We start from the raw sequence: 20,193 nt of genomic DNA, 5'->3' as shown, positions 1-20,193 counted from the left end.
TTGATCGTACTGATAACTGGACCAGGTGAGGGCATATCAGGACATTCTCTCACCAAGTTGGACTACACGGAAAAAGAAAGTGTACCAACCAAGACCCTTGTGTGCACAAAGGTCACCTCGCACCACCTCATACCAGGGTCATATTAGCAGCAGTGACGGGTTTCATGTTGACATTTGCTTAAATGCCTCTGTAGTAAAATTTGTCATACCGGAATAATTTATGCATACGATTGATTCTTTGACAGTCACAAGAAAAACACGGAAACACTATAGCACTGAAAACAATGTATGTGGCTTGTAACAGAAATACCACAGATGTCTTACAACTTTTTGGAAACAGCAGAATCTGAGTTTTCCTATCTATGAACCCTTTAATTCTTGCAGAAACTCTGATATGAATTATACACTCAGTCTTTTCTCCCATACACATGCAGTGGACAAAACATTTAGCACAAATAATTAAAATCTTGTAAAATAGTTATGCATACGACATATGAAAGGGGACAATCAGAAATACATCACTGTTACAAACCACAGTACTTGTGAGAACGCTCCTTTAGAGTTCATTCACGTATTTGTCCATAATCTTTTAGCCCAGTTCACTGTAGCCTCATGTGTAGGTTGTCTTAAAAAAATAAATTCCAGGTTTGTTTTCACTCAACAGGAAAACATTTGCCATTATTATAAACTCATGTTAAACTTGAGCACCCAAAATGAGTTCAGCCATGATCTGCTAATGTACAACACGAATTTGAAGGGAAAAATAAGAATGACCAGGAGCCCAGTGGGTGGGTGCATGACACACAGGTAAACGCTACATTCAGACATGTTTCACACCACCTGAGCCATGCTATCTGCACAGGCCCACAACACAAAGGGCAACTGTGGAAGCACAAGGAATAAAAGACCAAAAGACTCCTACTGGAATTCATCATTCGACGGGACCGAGTACACGCAACAGAACTCCTGCCTTTCCAGTGAGATCGCTCCACAGCCGGGTCACACCCGCCCAGAACGGATGGCCACTAGCGTTCTTTATGAGCACGGAAAAAATATATTCCTGATTTTTAGTCCATCTGTGTCAAACATAAATAAGTTGTAAACAGAGTTTTTAAAAAAACCTCTCATTACTGTTCCTAATCTCACAGGACCTGGAGTGGGGGGACAGACTAGAAAGCAGCCGCACCAGTTCTGTGCCATGAGGTATCACACACTCCGGACACTCGCCACACCCTAGTGTCCTGTCACTGCTGAACTTCTGAAAGGGTCTCACAGTGATGTGAAAAGTGCACTGGTCACAGCTAACAGGTTCCTACATTAATATCATGGAACTGGTATAAAAAATGTAAATAAAATCGGGGGAGGTTTGGGGTGGGGGGTGTTCCATACACTTCATTCCAACTGTAGTCAATGTTAGTGTGTGCTGAAGCAGTGGTGTGTCACTGGGGGGGGAGGATCTGCAGGAGGGCGTCACGAGTGCTTGGACACAGTTTGTCTGGAAACTTCACCACAAACTCCAGCACCATGTCCCCTCTCTTGTCTGGACATTTGGACAGGGGCAGGCCCTCACCCACAATCCTCTTCTTCATCCCGGGCTTGATGACGTCGCGCGACGTCACGGTGATGGACCTGCCGTCCAGCGTGGGGGCGCTGACTGAGCAGCCACACAGCGCCTAAGATTGGAGGGGGGTACAGAAATATTAAATGTAAATCTAATCAGCTGATCCTTTTGCATCACTGCACTGGAATAAGTAGTAGGGGGCAGCGTTTCAAAGGGAGGCAAACTATTTCAGAAACGTTTCTTGTGATTTGAGCACTGAAAAGGTGTTATTACAGGATTAACTGCAGAATGTACTTAATAATAAATGTAATTTTTAAGGCATTTCAGAACTAAAGCTGATTGGAACCGAGACTGACAACAATTCAGAGTATGCAAATTTACATCGTTTTTATCATTTGGGTGAATTGACAACCTTTGATAAACGGATGGTGCTAAGTACTTTTACGCAGAATCTAATGAGGTGAAATGGTGTTTAGTGTAACCAAATCCAGTTCGGACAACAGACACTCACATCTCTGAGGGATATCCTAGCGGGGTAGATGATATCACACCCATCCCTACGAAACACAGCATGCGTCTTGTCTTTGACAACGAACACGATGTCGGCGGGGATGTTGGTGGGCGTCTCGTCTCCCTCTTTGGGGAACGTGATCTTGGTCCCCTCCTTCCAGCCTCTCTTGATCTCCACCGTCAGGATCTTGTCCTCCGTGCGAACCGAGCAGCCATCGGTGTTGAGCCGCTTGCGAGAGATCTTCATTTTCTTGGTGCAGCCGGAGAAGACCTCCTCCAAGCTCACCCTGAGCTCGTGGATGACCGGCGGGTCCTTCTTTTTCTCTCGGCTGCCATGAGGGGCCCCGACGCGAGACTTGAAGGTCCTGGGAAAGCCCATACCACCCATGCCACCCATACCGCCCATGCCACCCATACCAAAAGCAGAAAAGGGGTCATCAATGTCCATATCGTCATCGCCACCATGGGAGAAGAACTGATCAAACGGACTGCGGCCACCAAAAAACTCTGCAAACATGGCGTGCGGGTCTCCGTGGAACGTGTAGCTGGGGCCATTGGCGGCTCCACCTCCACAGTGGCCTTTAAGCCCTAGAAGAAGAAAACAAAGTTATAATTTCTTCACAGCAGCGCACAGCTAGGTAAGGCAGCCGATCACAACTCAAGCAGTTGTCAGGAGTGGACCTCTGCCACACCCCGTCAACTCGCTCAAGTGTCATTGAGGTGTGTGGTCATTCCTCATGTGCTGAATGGACCATACGACATGGTACGAGGTCACACAGCCCCGAGAAATCTCCACGTACCACCACAAAGGCCCAAAACAAGCCAGAAAAGTTCTCGCAGCCTGTTGAAGACTGAACGCAGTGCCACCCGAGGAGGTTACGGGGCAGTAATATCAGCTACTCACCGTCTTCACCGTACCGGTCGTACACGTCCTTCTTCTTGGCGTCGCTCAGGACGTCGTAGGCCTCGGCGATCTCCTTGAACTTGTCCTCGGCCCCCGGGGACTTATTCTTGTCCGGGTGGTACCGCAGCGCCTGCCTCCTGTACGCCTTCTTCACCTCGTCCTCGGAGGCGCCCTTCTGTAAGCCCAGCACCCGGTAGTAGTCCTTACCCATCACTAACGCGGCTACGAGCCGGCCAGACGCCCGCCCCTGGGTGTGTGAGAGGTCGCTGCTGTGTTTAAGCGGCGCTCGCCTCCATCTCGAGGTTGTATGTGCGGGTTAAACCGTGTAGCGCTGCTGGTGGCGTTAGCTGTGTGGCGTATTCCCTCAGGAATATTCAACTATCACCGGTCTGTGTGTGGATTTACCACAAACTCCGAGTTCCCAATTTACCCGAATCCGTCTAATTCGTCACGAACGGACACCGCCGCATCACTGAAACGCTCGACCGCGTCCTGCGAGCGCTAGACGGTCAACTTTGGGCGGACCGACCGACGGACTGACCGGCCGTGCCGCATATCTGACGGGCTGCTCAACCTCCCAAAGCCCACAGAAAGTTCGAGAAGCACGGCGCTTTTCCTCGTCAGAGTTTCTCACCGAGTGTTGCGTCTGTGCGCACACAGCGCCCCCTACTGATTGGGAGTAAGGTCTAGCGTTGTGTAACTGTATTTACAAAGGCCTTCACAGCATGGCATTTATAGAGAACGTTATTTCTATAGGAAAATACACGCTGTGTGTTAATGCCAGATGTGTTGAATGTATTGGTCATGAGTAGTTATCACGCATTATTATGAAAAAAACGATTGAAAAACAAAACAAAACAAAATAGGATGAAATAGACTTTTTTTTCAGTGTGTATTCCAGTCACACTGTTGTTATGACAGTGTTGGGTAACCTGCAGAAGTCAAACATGACCAGCTGGACATTTTGACAAACGTTTCATTGTCCTGCTAGGGAGAGTTACTAATCCCATGAGTAGAACCCCAACTCTAGGGTGCAATAAGACAGCAGCCTACCAGTGAACCAGCACGAACTGTGAAATATAATGTCAAACGTTCTAAATTTGCTGCTAATAAACGTACAAAACGTACAAACAAACACACAAATCAAGGACTATCCAGTTCTTTTATCACCAAAGCTTCTGGTGCTTTCCTTGTGTCTTGGGTTCGAAGAAGGCGCACATATTCACAGTTGGTCTGTGAATTTTGGTCTTGAAATAATCCCTGTTCATGGCAAATGATGTTTAAAATACAGAGTGGGGTTTTTCTTGACGTGCTCTGATGACAGGTACATTAGTCAACACTTGTTTTATATAATATCTACACAGCTGGGGGTATACAAATAGAGTTCTAAGCTTAGTTCCCTGATGCACAGTCAGCAGACCACAGCCACTCTGAAACTGTGCATCAGAGGTTAACCAAACACATCCAGGCTCCTGCTAGACACAGCACTTCCAAGAGACACAGACTGAACACTTATGGACACACTGGTCTGAGAAGACAATGAGACAGTGTGAGGTAAGGTGCTTGGCTCCCTTCATTAGGGTGTGGGGACTTTTACTCCTAGACCAGCCTTTATACATTCACTTACATGTGTGAATGAGATACTAGTGAACCATTAATTAGGGTGACCAAACATCCGTATTTCACGTCCTGGGCGTCCCGGGTTTTTTTTTAAGTGAGGAAATGTCCTGGTTTTAAATGACCTTCATTGGACTGTTATTTGTTATTGGAGTTTCTGTTGGAGACTTTTACAGAAAAGCAGTTTTACTAAACCAACTGTAAATATGATGTTATTGTAGGACTGCGTGGGCCTATGTTAAGTGAGTGCATCACCTCCACCCCCCACCCCCCTCCAAGGTGTCCTGGTTTTCTCAAATTAAAATATGGTCACCCTACCATTAGTGAACCTTTCAAACGGACTGAGTGGATAAGAGTTCATGAAGTACTTTAAGGACTCCAGAACCTCAATGTTTTAATACTCTGTAGTGTATATAATAAATGTTCCACCAGTCACCAGAAGAAAATCTGGGATTAGCAGGAGTTTAACACTGATAAAAACCTAAAGTGGATACTTGACTTGTGCATAATTCAGCCCTCCTGTCTCACCCTCAAGTCATCCAAAGACTGATTATTAAGTCTAAATGATACTGTGTGACTTCACTTTAAATTTAGAAGCAAATGTGACTGAGCCTATCTATGCTTCTGTACAATCACAGATTATTTGAGGCCGGCTGACAGCTGATGTAAATGTCCTCTCTAAATAATCTAGATTACTCAGAGCCTCTTTACCTATCTGTTCGTTTTATCCTCTCAAGACTGACATCTATAAAGGAGATTTATACGGTATTTTGAGAAACCATTCTGAGAAGCAGCATGTTAGCAGAATGCCAAGTTTAAAACTGTTACCATGGCCCTGGATAAACTCTAGGGGGCAGCACTGTGCCCAGATATCCAGCCGCAGATGTTCCGCAAGTTAGTGACGGTGTAATTAATAAGGAACAGCTTGCCAGTGATTCAAGCTGAACACTAAACTCTGCAGCTGACCCCTACACAGATAGGCAGGACTCTAGCAACCAGCAGACCACAGTAACAGGTCAAGGAATGCAACATTTCAAAGGCTTACTACTCTTACTACACCAGGTTATCCATTACCAATCTCCCTTTTCTTTAGAATGAAATACACATGATAAAGCATGTATGGGCAAAAGAAAATTCAGAAGAGAAAAATGAACTATAATGCAGTATTGCCATGCATCAGAAACATCATCAGAAAATGTAAAATTTGATATTAAAAGATTGCCAGTTACATTTATTAATTAATTATAATATAATCAGTAGTATAATCAGCCTGGTAACTTGTATTGGCAGCCCATTGCTTTGACATGTCATATTTCTGAAGGCATTCATACTTGAATATATCCACAGCAGAAATCGCCCATCTCTGCCAGTGTCTCCCTAAACTGTCCCTGCAAATGTAGAAGCAAACAAGGCCGCCGTGCCTTAAATATCAACGCAGCGTTGTGGCGGGGGATTGAGCGCCATCTGCAGGAGGAATGAGGAAGGACGGTTCTGGGCTGGTTCTGGAGGCTCCTCAGATCTTTAACGGCTTAAACCCAAAATATCTGCAGTGATTCGGGAGCATCAGGCCTTCTACTGAACCGGTCCGAGGTGTGTACGGTCACTGGGTTGACCTACGGAGCCACGAGGCGGTATATTTAGCCTGGTGAGAGGCGTATCATGGATTATGACTTTGGCCTCTCAGGTTTCGCCTTCCCAAGGTTTTTTAGGGAGGTCCCAGAGATGCTGTAGAGAGTGAGACCCTCCAAACAACCCCCCCCCCCCCCCCATCCCCCCACCCACAGCAAAGTGCGAGCGGCTTGGTGACATTTTCCATTTCACAATATAACTAAATGCATTTCTAGCAATTCCGCATGACACAACGCATAGCTTTGCACAAAAGTCGTTTCCAGGACCGTCCTGTGGCCGGAGGTTTGTCCAAACACGCCCCCACCTCAGACATTCACTCTGCGTCCTTCCTCTTCCTCCCCGGCTGAAAGGGGGCGCTGTTGGCCTCAAACGGGAGAGCTGTAACAAGAAAACCAGGCGGAGCTGCCTGCTGTGAAACAGGTGGACGGCGCTGGTGTCACAGAGAGGCGTGCTAGAGGCATCCGAAACCCTTATCCCACTCCAGGACACGGAGATCTGTTTGTGGCAAGCTCCTGGGTTACACTGCCCACGCTCCGCAGTGAGAGGTTCGGGAGCGGCGTTCTGAGGAGCAGTAATGGATATTTTAGCTTTAGAAGCCAAAGGGGCCAAGGTGGAGACGGCTCCGGCGCCCGTCTCCACCAAACCCAGACCCAAACAGCCCAAAAAGGCTAAACGCATTGTCTACTTCGAGGTGGAGATCCTGGACGCCAGGACCAAGGAGAAGCTGCTCCTTCTGGACAAGGTAGCGTGGGAGGAGACGCACGCGCCCCGGCTGTTTGCCCTGCATGTGATCTCCCAAATGACTGCAATGGTTCATTTATTCTGACCCTTGTGCACGTTTTATGAGTCTCATATTTTACCTTAAAACCTGTGTGTTTGTCTGCTTTAATCACATAAACGTCTGCAACCCAGCACTTTGTGGCTTGGTGGTGTGTTTGGTGGTGTGTTTGGTGGTTTGTTTGTTGGTTTGTTTGGTGGTGTGTTTGGTGGTGCGTTTGGTGGTGTTTGGTGGTGCGTTTCGCTGTGTCTTTTGCCACATGCATAAAAGGACTAACAGTTTCCAAAGTAATGCTGGGGTTGCTTATTTAGACAAACATAAATTGAAACATAAATCTAAAGCACTTGTGTTCTAAGCCACTAGTGTCTCCGTCTCCCCGTCTAGGTAGAGCCGTCTGCCACTATTGTGGACATAAAGTCCATGTTCCACAGATCAAGTAAGTTTCACTCAACACCTTTTGTACCGGCATGAAGGTGCTGGCAGCCTGACGCTGCCGTTATCCTTGTTCAAATCCCTGTCTGCTCCGTTCCTCCAGATCCGCGATGGTATCCCGCCAGACAGTCGTTGTGCCTGGAACCGAGTGAGTGGATCACGTTTCATGGGCCCTGCTTGCGAACATACCCCCGCCGGGCCGTCTTAAAGAGCTCGGAGTGGCGGAGGAAAGGGGGAGGGCGTGAGGGTTGACCCGCGCTGTGTGTGTTGACCCGCGCTGTGTGTGTACTGTGTGCCGTTGACAGAGGGGCGGCCGTTGAAGGATGAAGAAGTTCTCCAGCAACTTCCTGTGGGAACTACAGCAACCTTCTACTTCAGGGACCTGGGGGCGCAAATCAGCTGGGGAACTGTGAGTGCAGCATCTCACACACACACACACACACACACACACACACACACACACACACACACACACACACACACACACACACACACACACACACACACACATGTTTACATGTTTCTTCAGCCAATCCTTGTTGTTGAGTGATGGAAACCCCACAAACAAGCAAGCAGCTCACATCATGTATAAGGGAGATTATGTGAGTTTATACAGAACACACACACACACACACAAACGCACCTTTTCTGTCCTCTGGTTTGGTTTTCTCACCTTTCCAGCACCCTATCCTCTTTCTCAGTACATCTAATCCCACTGGCCAGTTTCCCATCTAGGTGTTGATCCTTCTGACCTCCTGTTCAACTTCCTGCAACCTCCCTGAATCTCCAAGCGCATGGAGAGGGGGGGGATCCTGCAGACCCCAGTGTCTAGCAGACCCCAGTGTCCAGCAGACCCCAGTGTCCAGTAGACCCCAGTGTCCTGCAAACCCCAGTGTCCCACAGACCCCAGTGTCCCACAGACCCCAGTGTTCTGCAAACCCCAGTGTCCCGCAGATCCCAGTGTCCCGCAGACCCCAGTGTCCCGCAGACACCAGTGTCCTGCAAACCTCAGTGTCCTGCAAACCCCAGTGTTCTGCAAGCCCCAGTGTCCCGCAGATCCCAGTGTCCCGCAGATCCCAGTGTCCTGCAGACCCCAGTGTCCTGCAAACCCCAGTGTCCTACAGACCCCAGTGTCCTACAGACCCCAATGTCCAGTAGACCCCAATGTCCAGTAGATCCCAGTGTCCAGTAGACCTCAGTGTCCAGTAGACCTCAGTGTCCTGCAGACCCCAGTGTCCTGCAGACCCCAGTGTCCAGTAGACCCCAGTGTCCTGCAGACCCCATTGTCCTGCAGACCCCAGTGTCCAGTAGACCCCAGTGTCCTGCAGACCCCAGTGTCCATTAGACCCCAGTGTCCCGCAGATCCCAGTGTCCCGCAGACCCCAGTGTCCCGCAAACCTCAGTGTCCTGCAAACCCCAGTGTTCTGCAAACCCCAGTGTCCCGCAGACCCCAGTGTCCCGCAGACCTCAGTGTCCAGTTGACCTCAATGTCCAGTAGATCCCAGTGTCCAGTAGACCTCAGTGTCCTGCAGACCCCAGTGTCCAGTAGACCCCAGTGTCCTGCAGACCCCAGTGTCTAGCAGACCCCAGTGTCCAGTAGACCTCAGTGTCCAGTAGACCTCAGTGTCCTGCAGACCCCAGTGTCCTGCAGACCCCAGTGTCCAGTAGACCTCAGTGTCCAGTAAACCTCAGTGTCCTGCAGACCCCAGTGTCCAGTAGACCCCAGTGTCCTGCAGACCCCAGTGTCCAGTAGACCCCAGTGTCCTGCAGACCCCTGTGTCCTAAGCCTCCCTGTCTCTGGCTGCTCTGAGGTTTGCCGGAGGCTCCAGTCTGCTGGTGAAGTGCTCACTGCAGGGTTCAGCGTGCTCCTGTATACTCCTGTATGCTCCTGTATGCTCCTGCGTGCTCCTGTATACTCCTGTATGCTCCTGTATACTCCTGTATGCTCCTGTATACTCCTGTATGCTCCTTCGTGCTCCTGTATACTCCTGTATGCTCCTGTATGCTCCTGTATGCTCCTGCGTGCTCCTGTATACTCCTGTAGGCACCAGTATGCTCCTGCGTGCTCCTGTATACTCCTGTAGGCACCAGTGGAGTTCAGTGACAGTGTCGTAGTGACATACAGGCCACAGTTGTTCCTATTTGGGAATCAGATCTCTATGACAAGTTAGTGCCAGCAAGCTTTTGACATCTCAGCACGATCGTCTCTTTCTCTCTCTCTCTCTCTCTCCCTCCCTCCCCCTCTCTCTCTCTCTCTCTCTCTCTCTCTCTCTCTCTCTCTCTCTCCCTCCCCCTCTCTCTCTATCCCTCTCTCTCTCCCCAGGTGTTCCTGGTCGAGTGCATTGGGCCTCTCCTCATCTACCTGATGTTCTATTTCCGTCTCCCCTTCATATACAGCCCCAAGTACGACTTCACCACCAGCAAGCACTTGGTTGTGCAGTGAGTACCATGTCGACACCCCTCCCCCCAAAGTTACCCCCACCCCACCCCACCCTCACTCCTCCACCCTGTTCCCTGTCCTGCTGTGCACCCTTCTCCCCGTCACCTTTAGTCCGTAGTGCCGACGGACACGAGGGGCTCCGGGCCAGGAAATGCCACTGTCCTGCAGCACACAGCCCTGTCCCGGGGCTCCTCGGGGAGGGGGGGGGCGCTAACACCTCTCTCTGTTGCCTCCAGCATAGCGTGCCTGTGTCACTCCTTCCATTACGTGAAGAGGATCTTGGAAACTCTGTTCGTGCATCGTTTCTCCCATGCCACCATGCCGCTACGCAACATATTCAAGGTGACACAACAACTGCATGCAGTTGTCTGTCTGCATTCAGTCCCCTTCACCTTCAAACGGATTATGTTATGGTGTGTAGAATTGAAAAGAAATTTACATTATGTCTCAGTAAACAAAAGAATAATATTTGCTGATGTACCATGACATCATGTGTTCAGGTTCCTCATTATCCCACCCAGAGTCTCAGTACTTGCTGTAAAACATTTTTGCCTTGTTAACCTCTACTAAGAGATGTTGGTTCGTGCTGACAAGCTTCAGAAATGGAATCTTGGAAAATGGAACCTCGTGGAATCTTCGGACATTCTTCTCATGCAGAAGCTTCCATCTCACTGAGGTTTGAAGCATCAGTGCTACAAGATCTTCTATGGGATTTACATCTGGAGACTTTACAGTGGAATTAACCAAGTTTCCCCTGAACTGGTAGTGTGCTTAGGATCATCGTCGTGCTGGAGAGTCCAGTTATCATCAGGGTTCAAGGTCTTCATAACATTCCTCACAATGACATAGTATTTCTGGGAATGCACGAAAGCCGTCAAACAGTCCAGGCGGCCAGGATCTTCCCAACTCGTCCTCCTCAGTTGCGCTCAGGAAGTTCTTCCTTGCTGCTGTATCCTGTGGCAGGATCATTATGGCTGTGTGGTGAGCACTGTGGAGTCTGGCCATGAAGTTACGCTTGGCACCGCCACATTGGTCCCAGTCTTCTATCAGGCTATCAGGTTCTTCTTCATTGTCCCGATGAGATAGCTAAGGGCTCTTGGCAAAATTCTGACCTTTCTCCCACGGCCAGACACGTTGGCCCCTGAGCCAGAAGCTTCTGACTCCCATACGATGTTCCCAATGGTGTCTCCAGGAATGTCCAAGGTGGTGTCCAAGGTCTTGAAAGTCTTCACATGCCCCACTGCCCATTGTGTGTCATCACCATGGTTACAACACGAACATGTCTCTGGTGGTGTTTATATAAACACAACACAGCTGAAGTTAATTAAGGGTCACTGTTGCGTTCCCTATGGGTCACTCATGTTTTAACTCAACTTTACATTGTACAGACTAGGATGAAGCTCTAAAATCAGCAATATTATACAGGAAATGAATATTTCTGACATGGCAGTGTTAATTAAAAAAAAACCTTGCTACTTACAAAAAATGCTTTCATTTATCATTCAATTAACACAGGCTTAATAAATCCCATAACCCAGAAAGCTGGTTTGCTAAAAAGTCACACTATAGAGATTCTGGTCCAATTTTAAATAATCCTATGACAAAATCAAATGTGTGTCTCAAAACCATATACCCCCGGGGGCCAAAGGACCAACGAATGTCCTAACTTCTGTTTCTTTTTCAGAACTGTTTGTATTATTGGTGCTTTGCGGCATGGATGGCCTATTACATAAACCACCCGCTCTACACCCCGCCATGTAAGTACCGAGTCCCGCACATTTAAGATCTCCAGCCCGTGCTGTTGCAGCCGGAGTTTCCCCCAGATGTGCGTTCTGCAGTGCGGCCGCGCAAACCAAGCCGATCTGTCTGTGTGTTTATAGATTATGGGGAGCAGCAGGTGAAAACAGCGCTGGTGGTGTTTCTGGTGAGCGTCTCGTGAGCCCTCACGCTCCGTCTTACCCACCAGGCCCTCCGCTCGCTTCCTTCATGGGTTTCTCTGATTTCTCATCTCTGTAGATTTGCCAGCTGGGAAACTTCTCAATCCACGTCACTCTACGCAGTCTCAGACCACCTGGTACGTTTCATTTAACACGCGCAGGCGAGTGCCGTAAACAAAAATCTCACCGGACGCTTTGCATCCAAGGTTCCAAGACGAAGAAGATTCCATATCCGACTAAGAATCCTTTCACCTGGATCTTTGCGGTAGTTTCATGCCCAAATTACACATACGAGGTAAGACGAATTAATTCCTGGCTCAAGCATCACATTCTGTACTATACATTTATACTATATTCTAATCTCTATATATTCTACTATATTCTAATTTCATCCTGGAGGGCCACAGTATAAGTTTAACTTTAATATTGCCAGGTGAAGCTATTAGCCATTACCAGGCTAATGAGATCTGTGTCAGGTATGCTGTGGCCCTCCCAACACCGTGGTTTACCGCCCAAGCCTAACTCATTTCACTGCACTGCTGCCCTCTGCTGGTCATCACTGTACATTGTCGACGTTCCCCACTCTACTGTGTTCAGTCCACGTGCCTGTGTGCTGTACTGCCCCCTGCAGGTTGGCTCCTGGCTGGGGTTCACCGTGATGACTCAGTGCATACCAGTGGCCGCGTTCACCGCTATCGGCTTCGTGCAGATGACCGTGTGGGCCAGAGGCAAACACCGCAACTACCTGAAGGAGTTTAAGGAGTACCCATCCCTACGCTCACCTATCCTGCCTTTTGTCCTGTAGCCACACACACACACACAGAGGAGTACTGGGCCCCGAAAAACTAATGCTGCCAATTCAGAATGAGTTCCCTGAACACTGATATTTATGGGCACAAAGGACGTTAATCGTGATGTTTCTAATCTGAAAAATGTAACGCATGCAACTGTGATTACCATTCATGGCTGTGTTGACAATTTATCAGACCAACATACAGTTTTCCCTATACAGTCCTGCATAGGTAAACACATTACACTGTCATGGTGTCAGTGTTACATCAAAATATATATTCTTACACGATTAAGAACAAAGCCCACGGATGAGTGTGACTGCTGATGACGATCTCTGAAGAGCAGAGAAACAGCGCTGGATGTTTACCCGGAATGTGCCAATCGGCGTGTGATGACAACTCCGTTTGAGTTATGTGTTTAATTAAATAGGCGCCTTCAGAGATAGATTTACAAAAGTGTGGTCTGTGCGATGACATCACTGCTCGTCCGACTGCGCCGACGTAGCGATTAGAATCTTGTGTTGATCCGAGTCGAGACTTTCGCTCTAGTCGTTTAGCTCATTCTTCCAAACCTTCACCGTCTTCCTGACGACTTGTAATTTATTGCAACGATTTATTGCACGATGTCTGTAGATGTCTCAGTTCTGGGAAACTTAATACTAGTTGTCTAGTTGCACTGCGGGACGTGAGCCATTTCAGGTTGTGTCGGAAACAGACACGCCTGGGAGGTTCTTCTGAGGGAATTCAGCAACATATCAAGTGCATCATCACATTATGTCCCATAGTGCAGAAGGGGGAAACGGAAACGTCCCTGTGATGGACAAACACCTTTGTGCAGCAGCCTGGGTCTGGAGAAACATTATTTGTAGCATTTTTAAAGGAAAGAATAACCAAACCTCACTCACACACAATAACACACTCTCTTCCTCACGAGTCTTCCTTCGTAACAACCCTTGCCAAATACGTGTCTGGCCGTAACCGTGTTTAACGTGATGAACTGTTTGTCCATAAACAGTGTCTGGACCATAAGTCAGGCCTAACACACTGCCATCACGTCATCAGCTAGAACATCCAGACTACAGGAAGAACTTTGCCCTCTTCTGATTCTTAGGCCTGTGAAATAACGGGGAATCTTCCATTTATCGTGGCTGTAAGATGGTTGAAGGTTTGTTATCGTATTCAGGAGACATTTAAAAACACAAATGGAGCAGAATGTGACGCTTTCTGAAAGCTTTCTGAATTTTATTTCCTAACTTGACATTCCCGTTTAAACAGGGACAAACACCCCACTGCTGTACATATTAAAATCAATGGGGGAAACTCTATAGAATTTCACAAACAAAATATATTACTGAGATACTGTAAGTCAAAAGAAAAGCAATACTGTTGGAGGAAAAAACTCTGACCCCCCCCCCCCCTGCCTCAACCCCACTTAAAAAAATGAACAAAAGAACCCCCCCCCCCCCCCCCCCCACACACACACACACACACAAACATGGTATCACCACTCCACAGCTGGGTGGTGTCACCTGCCATCTGAGATGGAGGATCAGGGAAGTTGGGGGGGTGGGGGGGTCAGGGGTAAACGGTAACCTGCAGTGAGGAGGTCATTCAGCCTGGGGGAGAGGGGTGAGATTGAGAGCATAGTGAGTCCTTTCTCTGCCCTGTGTCGGAGGACAAACACCCCCCACCCGCCCCTTCATACTGGGTGTGGTTTCAGTCTGCCTTGGGAAGCAGATGGGGGCGTGGCTAGGAGAAGACGTCGGCGTCTTCCTGGAAGTGGCTCCTCTGAAGCACTTTGACATGGTGCTCGTAGATCTTGAGGGCGGGGCCGAGTCTGATTGACAGGCCTGTCAGCACGTCGCTGCGCTGCATCAGGAGGAGGGACTTCCCGTCGATCTCCTGTGGATGGTCAGATGGAGGAAGCTGCTGGTGACAACGTGTGCTCAGACAGACTAGGACAGACTGTCAGGAAAAGAACTATTAATAAAGATCTTTCAAAATGACACCACTGGAGATCCTCCACTAAAACACAACAACTGCTGCGTGTAGTCCACTGAAACACTGTTCTATAACCTTCATAAAGTACATAAGCGTCTCTTCCTCAAAGACGATCTAATATATCTAATTAATAGCTTGTAAACACCAAAACATTTGTAATAGAAAAATGAAACCTGTAGATTTTTAACCTACCTGTTTCAAAAATATTTTTTGTATGTATACCTGCTGCCCTCTGCTGGCTAAATTACTAAGTAGGCCAGAGGTGTCCAAACATTTTTCCCAGTGGACTGAAAGGCAATATGAGTAAAGGCTCGCCAATACCAACCAATACAAACTCCAAAGGTAATTTGGCCAAGACACTACAGCTTACAGAAAGACTATTTTAAAACGATATGCATTTACAACAGTGGTTTCCTATTTCAGCGGCACAGTAACGCAAAACCCGAGACACTCTCAAGAGTGCCGTAGCTTGAACCGCAAAGTGGATGCCCAGGCATGTCACGTCCCAGGCTGAGCTGCGGGACACTGACCTGCGTCCTGAAGGCAGCTGCTTGCTCTGGGAAGCCCGCGGCAGTGAAGTAGCTCACCACGTCCCCAACGCTCCACTGCAGTGGGTCCTGGGCCATCTCCTCAGCCTTCAGTGGGCTGTGGACCAAATATGGACGTCAGCATCACACCTCTCGTCCAAGAAAACCCCCCGTCCGTCCCTCTGACCCCCCCCACCGCACTTCGGGTTGAGCTCTGATCCGATCAGTTTCCCACTACATTTCTCCTGACATAAAACCGCTGGCACAAGACCACACCTGCAGAAGCATTAGCAATGTTTACAATGCTCTAGGTTTGTGTACTCGGAGCTGAGCGTAAAGAACTTGGGATGCTGTTTCTACAGCCGCGTGTGAGGAGTTTCAAATACACCGCAGGGCTACGACAGCGTTTTGTTCACGAAGAAGCCGGCATAGTCCCCAAACACAAAAACAAAGTGGGAAAAGCAGCTGTGGGAGACCGTTGGGATTGGATTAACGTCAGTGTGATCTCCAGCGCTCCACTTACGCTCCTCCCCCCGCCGCTCCGCTCTTTGCCGGTTCGACTCCTTGGGAGCAGGTGAGCTCCTCCCCTTCGCCGCACTTCTTACCTGAGAAAGCAGAAGGAGTTTAGCGCATCCGCCTGCCGACACGGGCGGCCAATGTCTAGGCGGGGCGTGAGCGGGTCGCCCTATCGGATCACTCACCCTCCTGTGGGGGGGCGGGGCCTTTGTGGGCTGCCCGGCCGGAACCGACCGCCTCGTCCTGGTGCTGGGTGGGAAAACAGCCTCAGTCAGGAAGCGGTAGCGAGTATGACAGGGGCATTCACAACTAATATTCTAAGAAAATGCCAAATATGTCCTCTTGCTGTTGTTGTTAGTGGCGGTTCAGGTATGACGGTGCTTTAGGGGGACCTACAGCAGCTGGGCCGTAATAAGTCTGTGTCGGAAAACATTCCAGCCCAATGGTGGCTTCTAAAATCCTGAAATGCCTTGCAATGCATCATATAATATCTTAATGTTTGAAAAATACTGAGGTAAATACTGAGTGTGACCTGGTTAAATACAGGCCCACATAGTCCCCACTTTGGCTACAATTATTTATATATTGGATTGTGCGAATTGCCATAATTCATCTGAACACCCACAGAGGCCTCATCTGGCACACTGTGATTGGTCATGATGCTGACAGGAACCATCAAAAAGCTGTGATTTGTTAGAGGACTCATTTGCATATCGCCTTCTTCTGCACCATCAGTATTACGAACGCCAGTACTGTGATAATTCCCCAAACGATATATCGCTCCAGCCGCTAGTCCAGGTCTACACCCCCATCCCCGCTCCCTCGGCTGGCGGAGAAGTGCCATGCGGACGTGCTCACCGGGGAGCTTCTGCACTCGGGCAGCAGCTGATCGGGCGTGAGCGCGCTCTCCCCCGCCCTCGGCCCCTCCTCCTCCTCCCCCGCCATGGCACTCCGCTGCACCGACGGACAGATGGCCGCCGGCTGACACGCCAGCTCCAGCTCCGGGGACCCTGTGAGGAAGGAGGCACACGCACACGGGACGAGGTGAGCACGGATCTCACACACACACACACACACACACACGGGACGAGGTGGGCACGAATCACGCACACACACGCACGCACACGGGACGAGGTGAGCACGGATCACACACACACACGCACGCACACACACGCACGCACACGGGACAAGGTGGGCACGGATGACACACACACACACATACACACACACACACAGGACGAGGTGAGCACGGATCACACACACACACGCACACAGGACGAGGTGGGCACGAATCACACACACACACACACACACGCACACGGGACGAGGTGGGCACGGATCACACACACACACACACGGGACGAGGTGGGCACGGATTACACACACACACACGGGACGAGGTGGGCACGGATCACACACACACACGCACACAGGACGAGGTGGGCACGGATCACACACACACACGCGCACACACGGGACGAGGTGAGCACGGATCACACACACACACGGGACGAGGTGAGCATGGATCACACACACACACACACACACACACACACGGGACGAGGTGGGCACGGATCACACACACGCACACACATGGGACGAGGTGAGCATGGATCACACACACACACACACACACACACACACACACACACACACACACGGGACGAGGTGCGCATGGATCACACACACACACATGGGACGAGGTGAGCATGGATCACACACACACACACGGGACGAGGTGAGCACGGATCCGCCACGCTACAGCGGTGCCACACACACACACACACACAGCTCCATCCAGACAGGGAGCCGGGTGAATACCTGTGTCTTTCTGGACAGCGGGCCGCATGTGTTCAGGCAGGCTGTGGGTGCCATCGAGGTCCGGCTCCGGGGGTCCGGGGCTGGGGGAGCCCCCAGAGACGCTGGCTGAGCAGGCTTCTGGGGTGGGGCTCATGCTGACGCCGGAGTCGGTGGTCTTCTGCATGGTGGACGCGTCCAGGCTGACGTCCTCTTCATCCATACTGCTGTCCAGACCGGCTGTAGTGGACAGCTCATCCTGAAAAAGGGTTGTTTGTGAAACATTTCTGAATTAGCAAAAGTCAGGCTCCATTTATTTGGACAAACATGAGTAATAGTAAATAAAAACAAAAAGTATTTCTTTAAAGTATGCCAGTCAGAAGCAAGGCAGCAGTGAACCATCATTCTGAGTCTTGTTATCTCCCTATTCAAAAGCAGCATTTAAAAACTTTTATGGATTTTTTTTTATTAAAACGTAAATCGTCACCTTGATTTTGAAACTAACTGTTTTCTCTACACGTAATTCTACAACACTGCAGATGTTTACGACAAAAGCACGGATGCATCACGCAGTCAATATGGGCGACCTGTGCACTCGTGGAGCGCGGACAGAACTCGCATTAGCGCGCAACGTTGAGACCTGAAACGCATTCAAATGCATGAACGCAGTGTGTGCTGCGTGCAGCTGTCCGTGGGGCGATAAACCGTGTCGCACTGCTTAAACTGAATTATTGCCGACTCGTACTAGTTCCCTTCAAGGCCACACACTCCATCGTGTCGAACTGGAGAAAGCTACACTGCGATTTTTTTAACGCTTTGATCGGACACGCGGAAACCCTGATGTAGAGGAAACCCAGCGCCGTATGGCGACGTCAAAGCTGAACTCGGGCGCGTGCTCGCCGCATTATTAACTGTATTATTACGAACTTGTGTTCGTAAGTGTGGCGGGTATATACTGCGGTCGCGGTGCGCCCGCACGACGCGTGTGCGCGTGTCCTTGTGAAAGCAGCCCTAGCTGAGGCGCGCGAGCAGAGGCGCTCGGGGGAGCCCGCCCCGCGCGCACAGGCGCTCGAGAGAGCCCGCCCCGCGCGCACAGGCAGCGCTGCCCGCGCGAGCGACGAGACTCAGAAAACTAGCGTTGAACGTGGCTGCCCGACATTACCGGGACCCAGAAAACACACACACACACACACACCAGTGTTTCCAACACACGTCAATGTTGTTGACTGTCGCGTGACCTGTGACCATATAGACATCGTAAACGATCACGCGCTCATTCTTTTCGCCGTATGTGTAAAAAAAAGCGTTTATATCTAAATCGTCCCTACGTTTTTTTGCCCTACCGGAATAAGGGACTCTGTCCCGGCTGCACGTCCTCCGCGAGTTCGTGAGCCGCACCGACTTGGTTCGCACTTCGCTCCGGCACGAAGGCTCTAGTTTCCTCCGACACACACACACACACACACACACACACACACACACACACACACACACACACACACACACACACACACACCACTTTCCCTGAATTCGCACAAATTGCGCCGTAGGTCGTGCGAGTTGGTGAAATATGAGCGCAAATGTGCGCCGTGTGCTAGTTGACCTTTCATTTCTGCGTCTCCCACACGGTGTCCTAATGCGACAGTCCCCCACATCCGTGATGTTTTGGTGACTTTCGCGCTACCCCCACCGTGCAAAACCCACTCGGGCTTTATCAACCCAATCGTCCACACAAAAATGTCCTTATCAAATGCAAGCAAACATTTGTTTGCCGGACTGAAATTTTCTTGTGCTTAAAAAAAGTATTTGAGAAGCTGCCCAGCCCAAGGGGGAGAAGCTCCATTGTTGTTAGCGCTAGTAGGTGGTCAGGCGAGGTGGTGCCGCTCCCCGTCTGCGCCACTTCTCATGTGCACTTGCTTTTGCGGTGTCGTTTTTTTACACCAACACCAGTTTTGGGTGACACCGTTTCACTAATCCGCCCCATTACTTTCAGAAACGCTCAACCGCATTTGTTCCGGCCCAGTAACTAAACTACTTCGGTTCTATGCATGCGGTCGATGTGCTCCTGAGGGTCAGAGGTCTCCTCACTTACTTCCATGTCCTCCATCTGGTCCTCGTCGGCGGGACCGAGAGCGCTGTCGCCGGTGTTCAGGTCGGGGAGCGCAGCGTGTTTCTCCGCGGCTTTAACAGTTGTCCGCTCCAGTTTCCGCCTCCCCCTCTGCACCTTCGCCGCATTCCGATAGGAGATCGAGCCCTTGTAGTTCACTTTCAGCACCGTTTGCTCCTGTATCAGTTTCTCCAGTTCCAAACAGGTCCGATCTGGCTCGGACCCGTGCCGCCGCCGAACCATCCTGCAAATTCTTTCCAGGTCCGGTCGCGCTTTCCTCGACCTCAGCGAGTCTATGGTCTCCAGGATCCATTCGCGGTACCTCGGTTCGGACATGGTTGGCGGGTGAGCGGGTCGACGGTGTGCGGGGTGCGTCAGCGTTATCGTGGCCGCGACGCCGCCTGTAGAAGTCGCGCTCCGAGTCCGTTTGAGAGGAGCGGAAACATTACTGTACGCGTGCGTTGGTCACATTGTGCGCTTAAGGTGGAATGACGGAGATGGTGCGTGCCGCCACAAGGGCGATTTAAGGTGGAATAGCGATGACGCTCGCTTACCCCATCTTGTATCAAACTTTATGACAAACACTAGTGTTTATGTTTTAAACATACCTTTAGAAATTTTTTATTTACATTTCAAACGGGACCCA

The 20,193-nt window shown here is 49.9% G+C and overlaps 3 protein-coding genes across 4 annotated transcripts; 1 reads left to right on the top strand and 2 right to left on the bottom strand.

Annotated features, from left to right (window-relative positions):
• Positions 1-270: 270 nt before the first annotated feature.
• On the bottom strand, positions 271-3,585 carry dnajb1a (DnaJ heat shock protein family (Hsp40) member B1a). Its single transcript, XM_077010104.1, has 3 exons — positions 2,976-3,585; positions 2,073-2,659; positions 271-1,673 (listed from the first exon to the last, which is right to left on the bottom strand). Exons 1-3 carry the CDS (start codon positions 3,184-3,186, stop codon positions 1,440-1,442), a joined length of 1,032 nt encoding a protein of 343 aa, XP_076866219.1. The 5' UTR covers positions 3,187-3,585; the 3' UTR covers positions 271-1,439.
• An 802-nt stretch (positions 3,586-4,387) lies between these two features.
• On the top strand, positions 4,388-12,905 carry tecra (trans-2,3-enoyl-CoA reductase a). Of its 2 annotated transcripts, none has more exons than XM_077010105.1 (12): positions 4,388-4,529; positions 6,572-6,963; positions 7,384-7,435; positions 7,535-7,579; positions 7,737-7,840; positions 9,755-9,870; positions 10,108-10,213; positions 11,556-11,628; positions 11,752-11,795; positions 11,888-11,945; positions 12,015-12,103; positions 12,440-12,905. In XM_077010105.1, the coding sequence occupies exons 2-12, from the start codon at positions 6,796-6,798 to the stop codon at positions 12,611-12,613; spliced, it is 1,029 nt and encodes a 342-aa protein (XP_076866220.1). In that variant the 5' UTR covers positions 4,388-4,529; positions 6,572-6,795; the 3' UTR covers positions 12,614-12,905. The 2 variants fall into 2 exon arrangements, with proteins under 2 accessions (XP_076866220.1, XP_076866221.1); XM_077010106.1 differs by having other exon boundaries at positions 4,434-4,529; positions 6,913-6,963.
• Positions 12,906-13,814: 909 nt separating this feature from the next.
• samd1a (sterile alpha motif domain containing 1a) lies at positions 13,815-20,044 on the bottom strand. Its single transcript, XM_077010103.1, has 7 exons — positions 19,533-20,044; positions 17,465-17,699; positions 16,502-16,653; positions 15,829-15,892; positions 15,651-15,732; positions 15,131-15,245; positions 13,815-14,501 (listed from the first exon to the last, which is right to left on the bottom strand). Exons 1-7 carry the CDS (start codon positions 19,881-19,883, stop codon positions 14,349-14,351), a joined length of 1,152 nt encoding a protein of 383 aa, XP_076866218.1. The 5' UTR covers positions 19,884-20,044; the 3' UTR covers positions 13,815-14,348.
• Positions 20,045-20,193: the final 149 nt, after the last annotated feature.

The sequence above is a fragment of the Brachyhypopomus gauderio genome, chromosome 6 (genome assembly GCF_052324685.1).
Source record: "Brachyhypopomus gauderio isolate BG-103 chromosome 6, BGAUD_0.2, whole genome shotgun sequence".
Lineage (NCBI taxonomy): Eukaryota > Metazoa > Chordata > Actinopteri > Gymnotiformes > Hypopomidae > Brachyhypopomus > Brachyhypopomus gauderio.
Note: the sequence above shows the minus strand (reverse complement) of the source record. Positions and strands in the feature narration are given on the sequence as shown.

Coding starts and splice junctions, on each gene's coding strand:
- dnajb1a (XM_077010104.1), bottom strand. CDS start 3,186: ATGGGTAAGGACTACTACCGGGTGCTGGGCTTACAGAAGGGCGCCTCC. Junction 2,660..2,975: donor CGACCGGTACGGTGAAGACG/GTGAGTAGCTGA, acceptor TTCTTCTTCTAG/GGCTTAAAGGCCACTGTGGA. Junction 1,674..2,072: donor CTAGGATATCCCTCAGAGAT/GTGAGTGTCTGT, acceptor CTCCAATCTTAG/GCGCTGTGTGGCTGCTCAGT.
- tecra (XM_077010105.1), top strand. CDS start 6,796: ATGGATATTTTAGCTTTAGAAGCCAAAGGGGCCAAGGTGGAGACGGCT. Junction 7,436..7,534: donor GTCCATGTTCCACAGATCAA/GTAAGTTTCACT, acceptor CCGTTCCTCCAG/ATCCGCGATGGTATCCCGCC. Junction 11,629..11,751: donor CCCGCTCTACACCCCGCCAT/GTAAGTACCGAG, acceptor GTGTGTTTATAG/ATTATGGGGAGCAGCAGGTG.
- samd1a (XM_077010103.1), bottom strand. CDS start 19,883: ATGTCCGAACCGAGGTACCGCGAATGGATCCTGGAGACCATAGACTCG. Junction 15,246..15,650: donor GGAGCGGCGGGGGGAGGAGC/GTAAGTGGAGCG, acceptor TTTGGTCCACAG/CCCACTGAAGGCTGAGGAGA. Junction 14,502..15,130: donor CAGCTGCCTTCAGGACGCAG/GTCAGTGTCCCG, acceptor GACCATCCACAG/GAGATCGACGGGAAGTCCCT.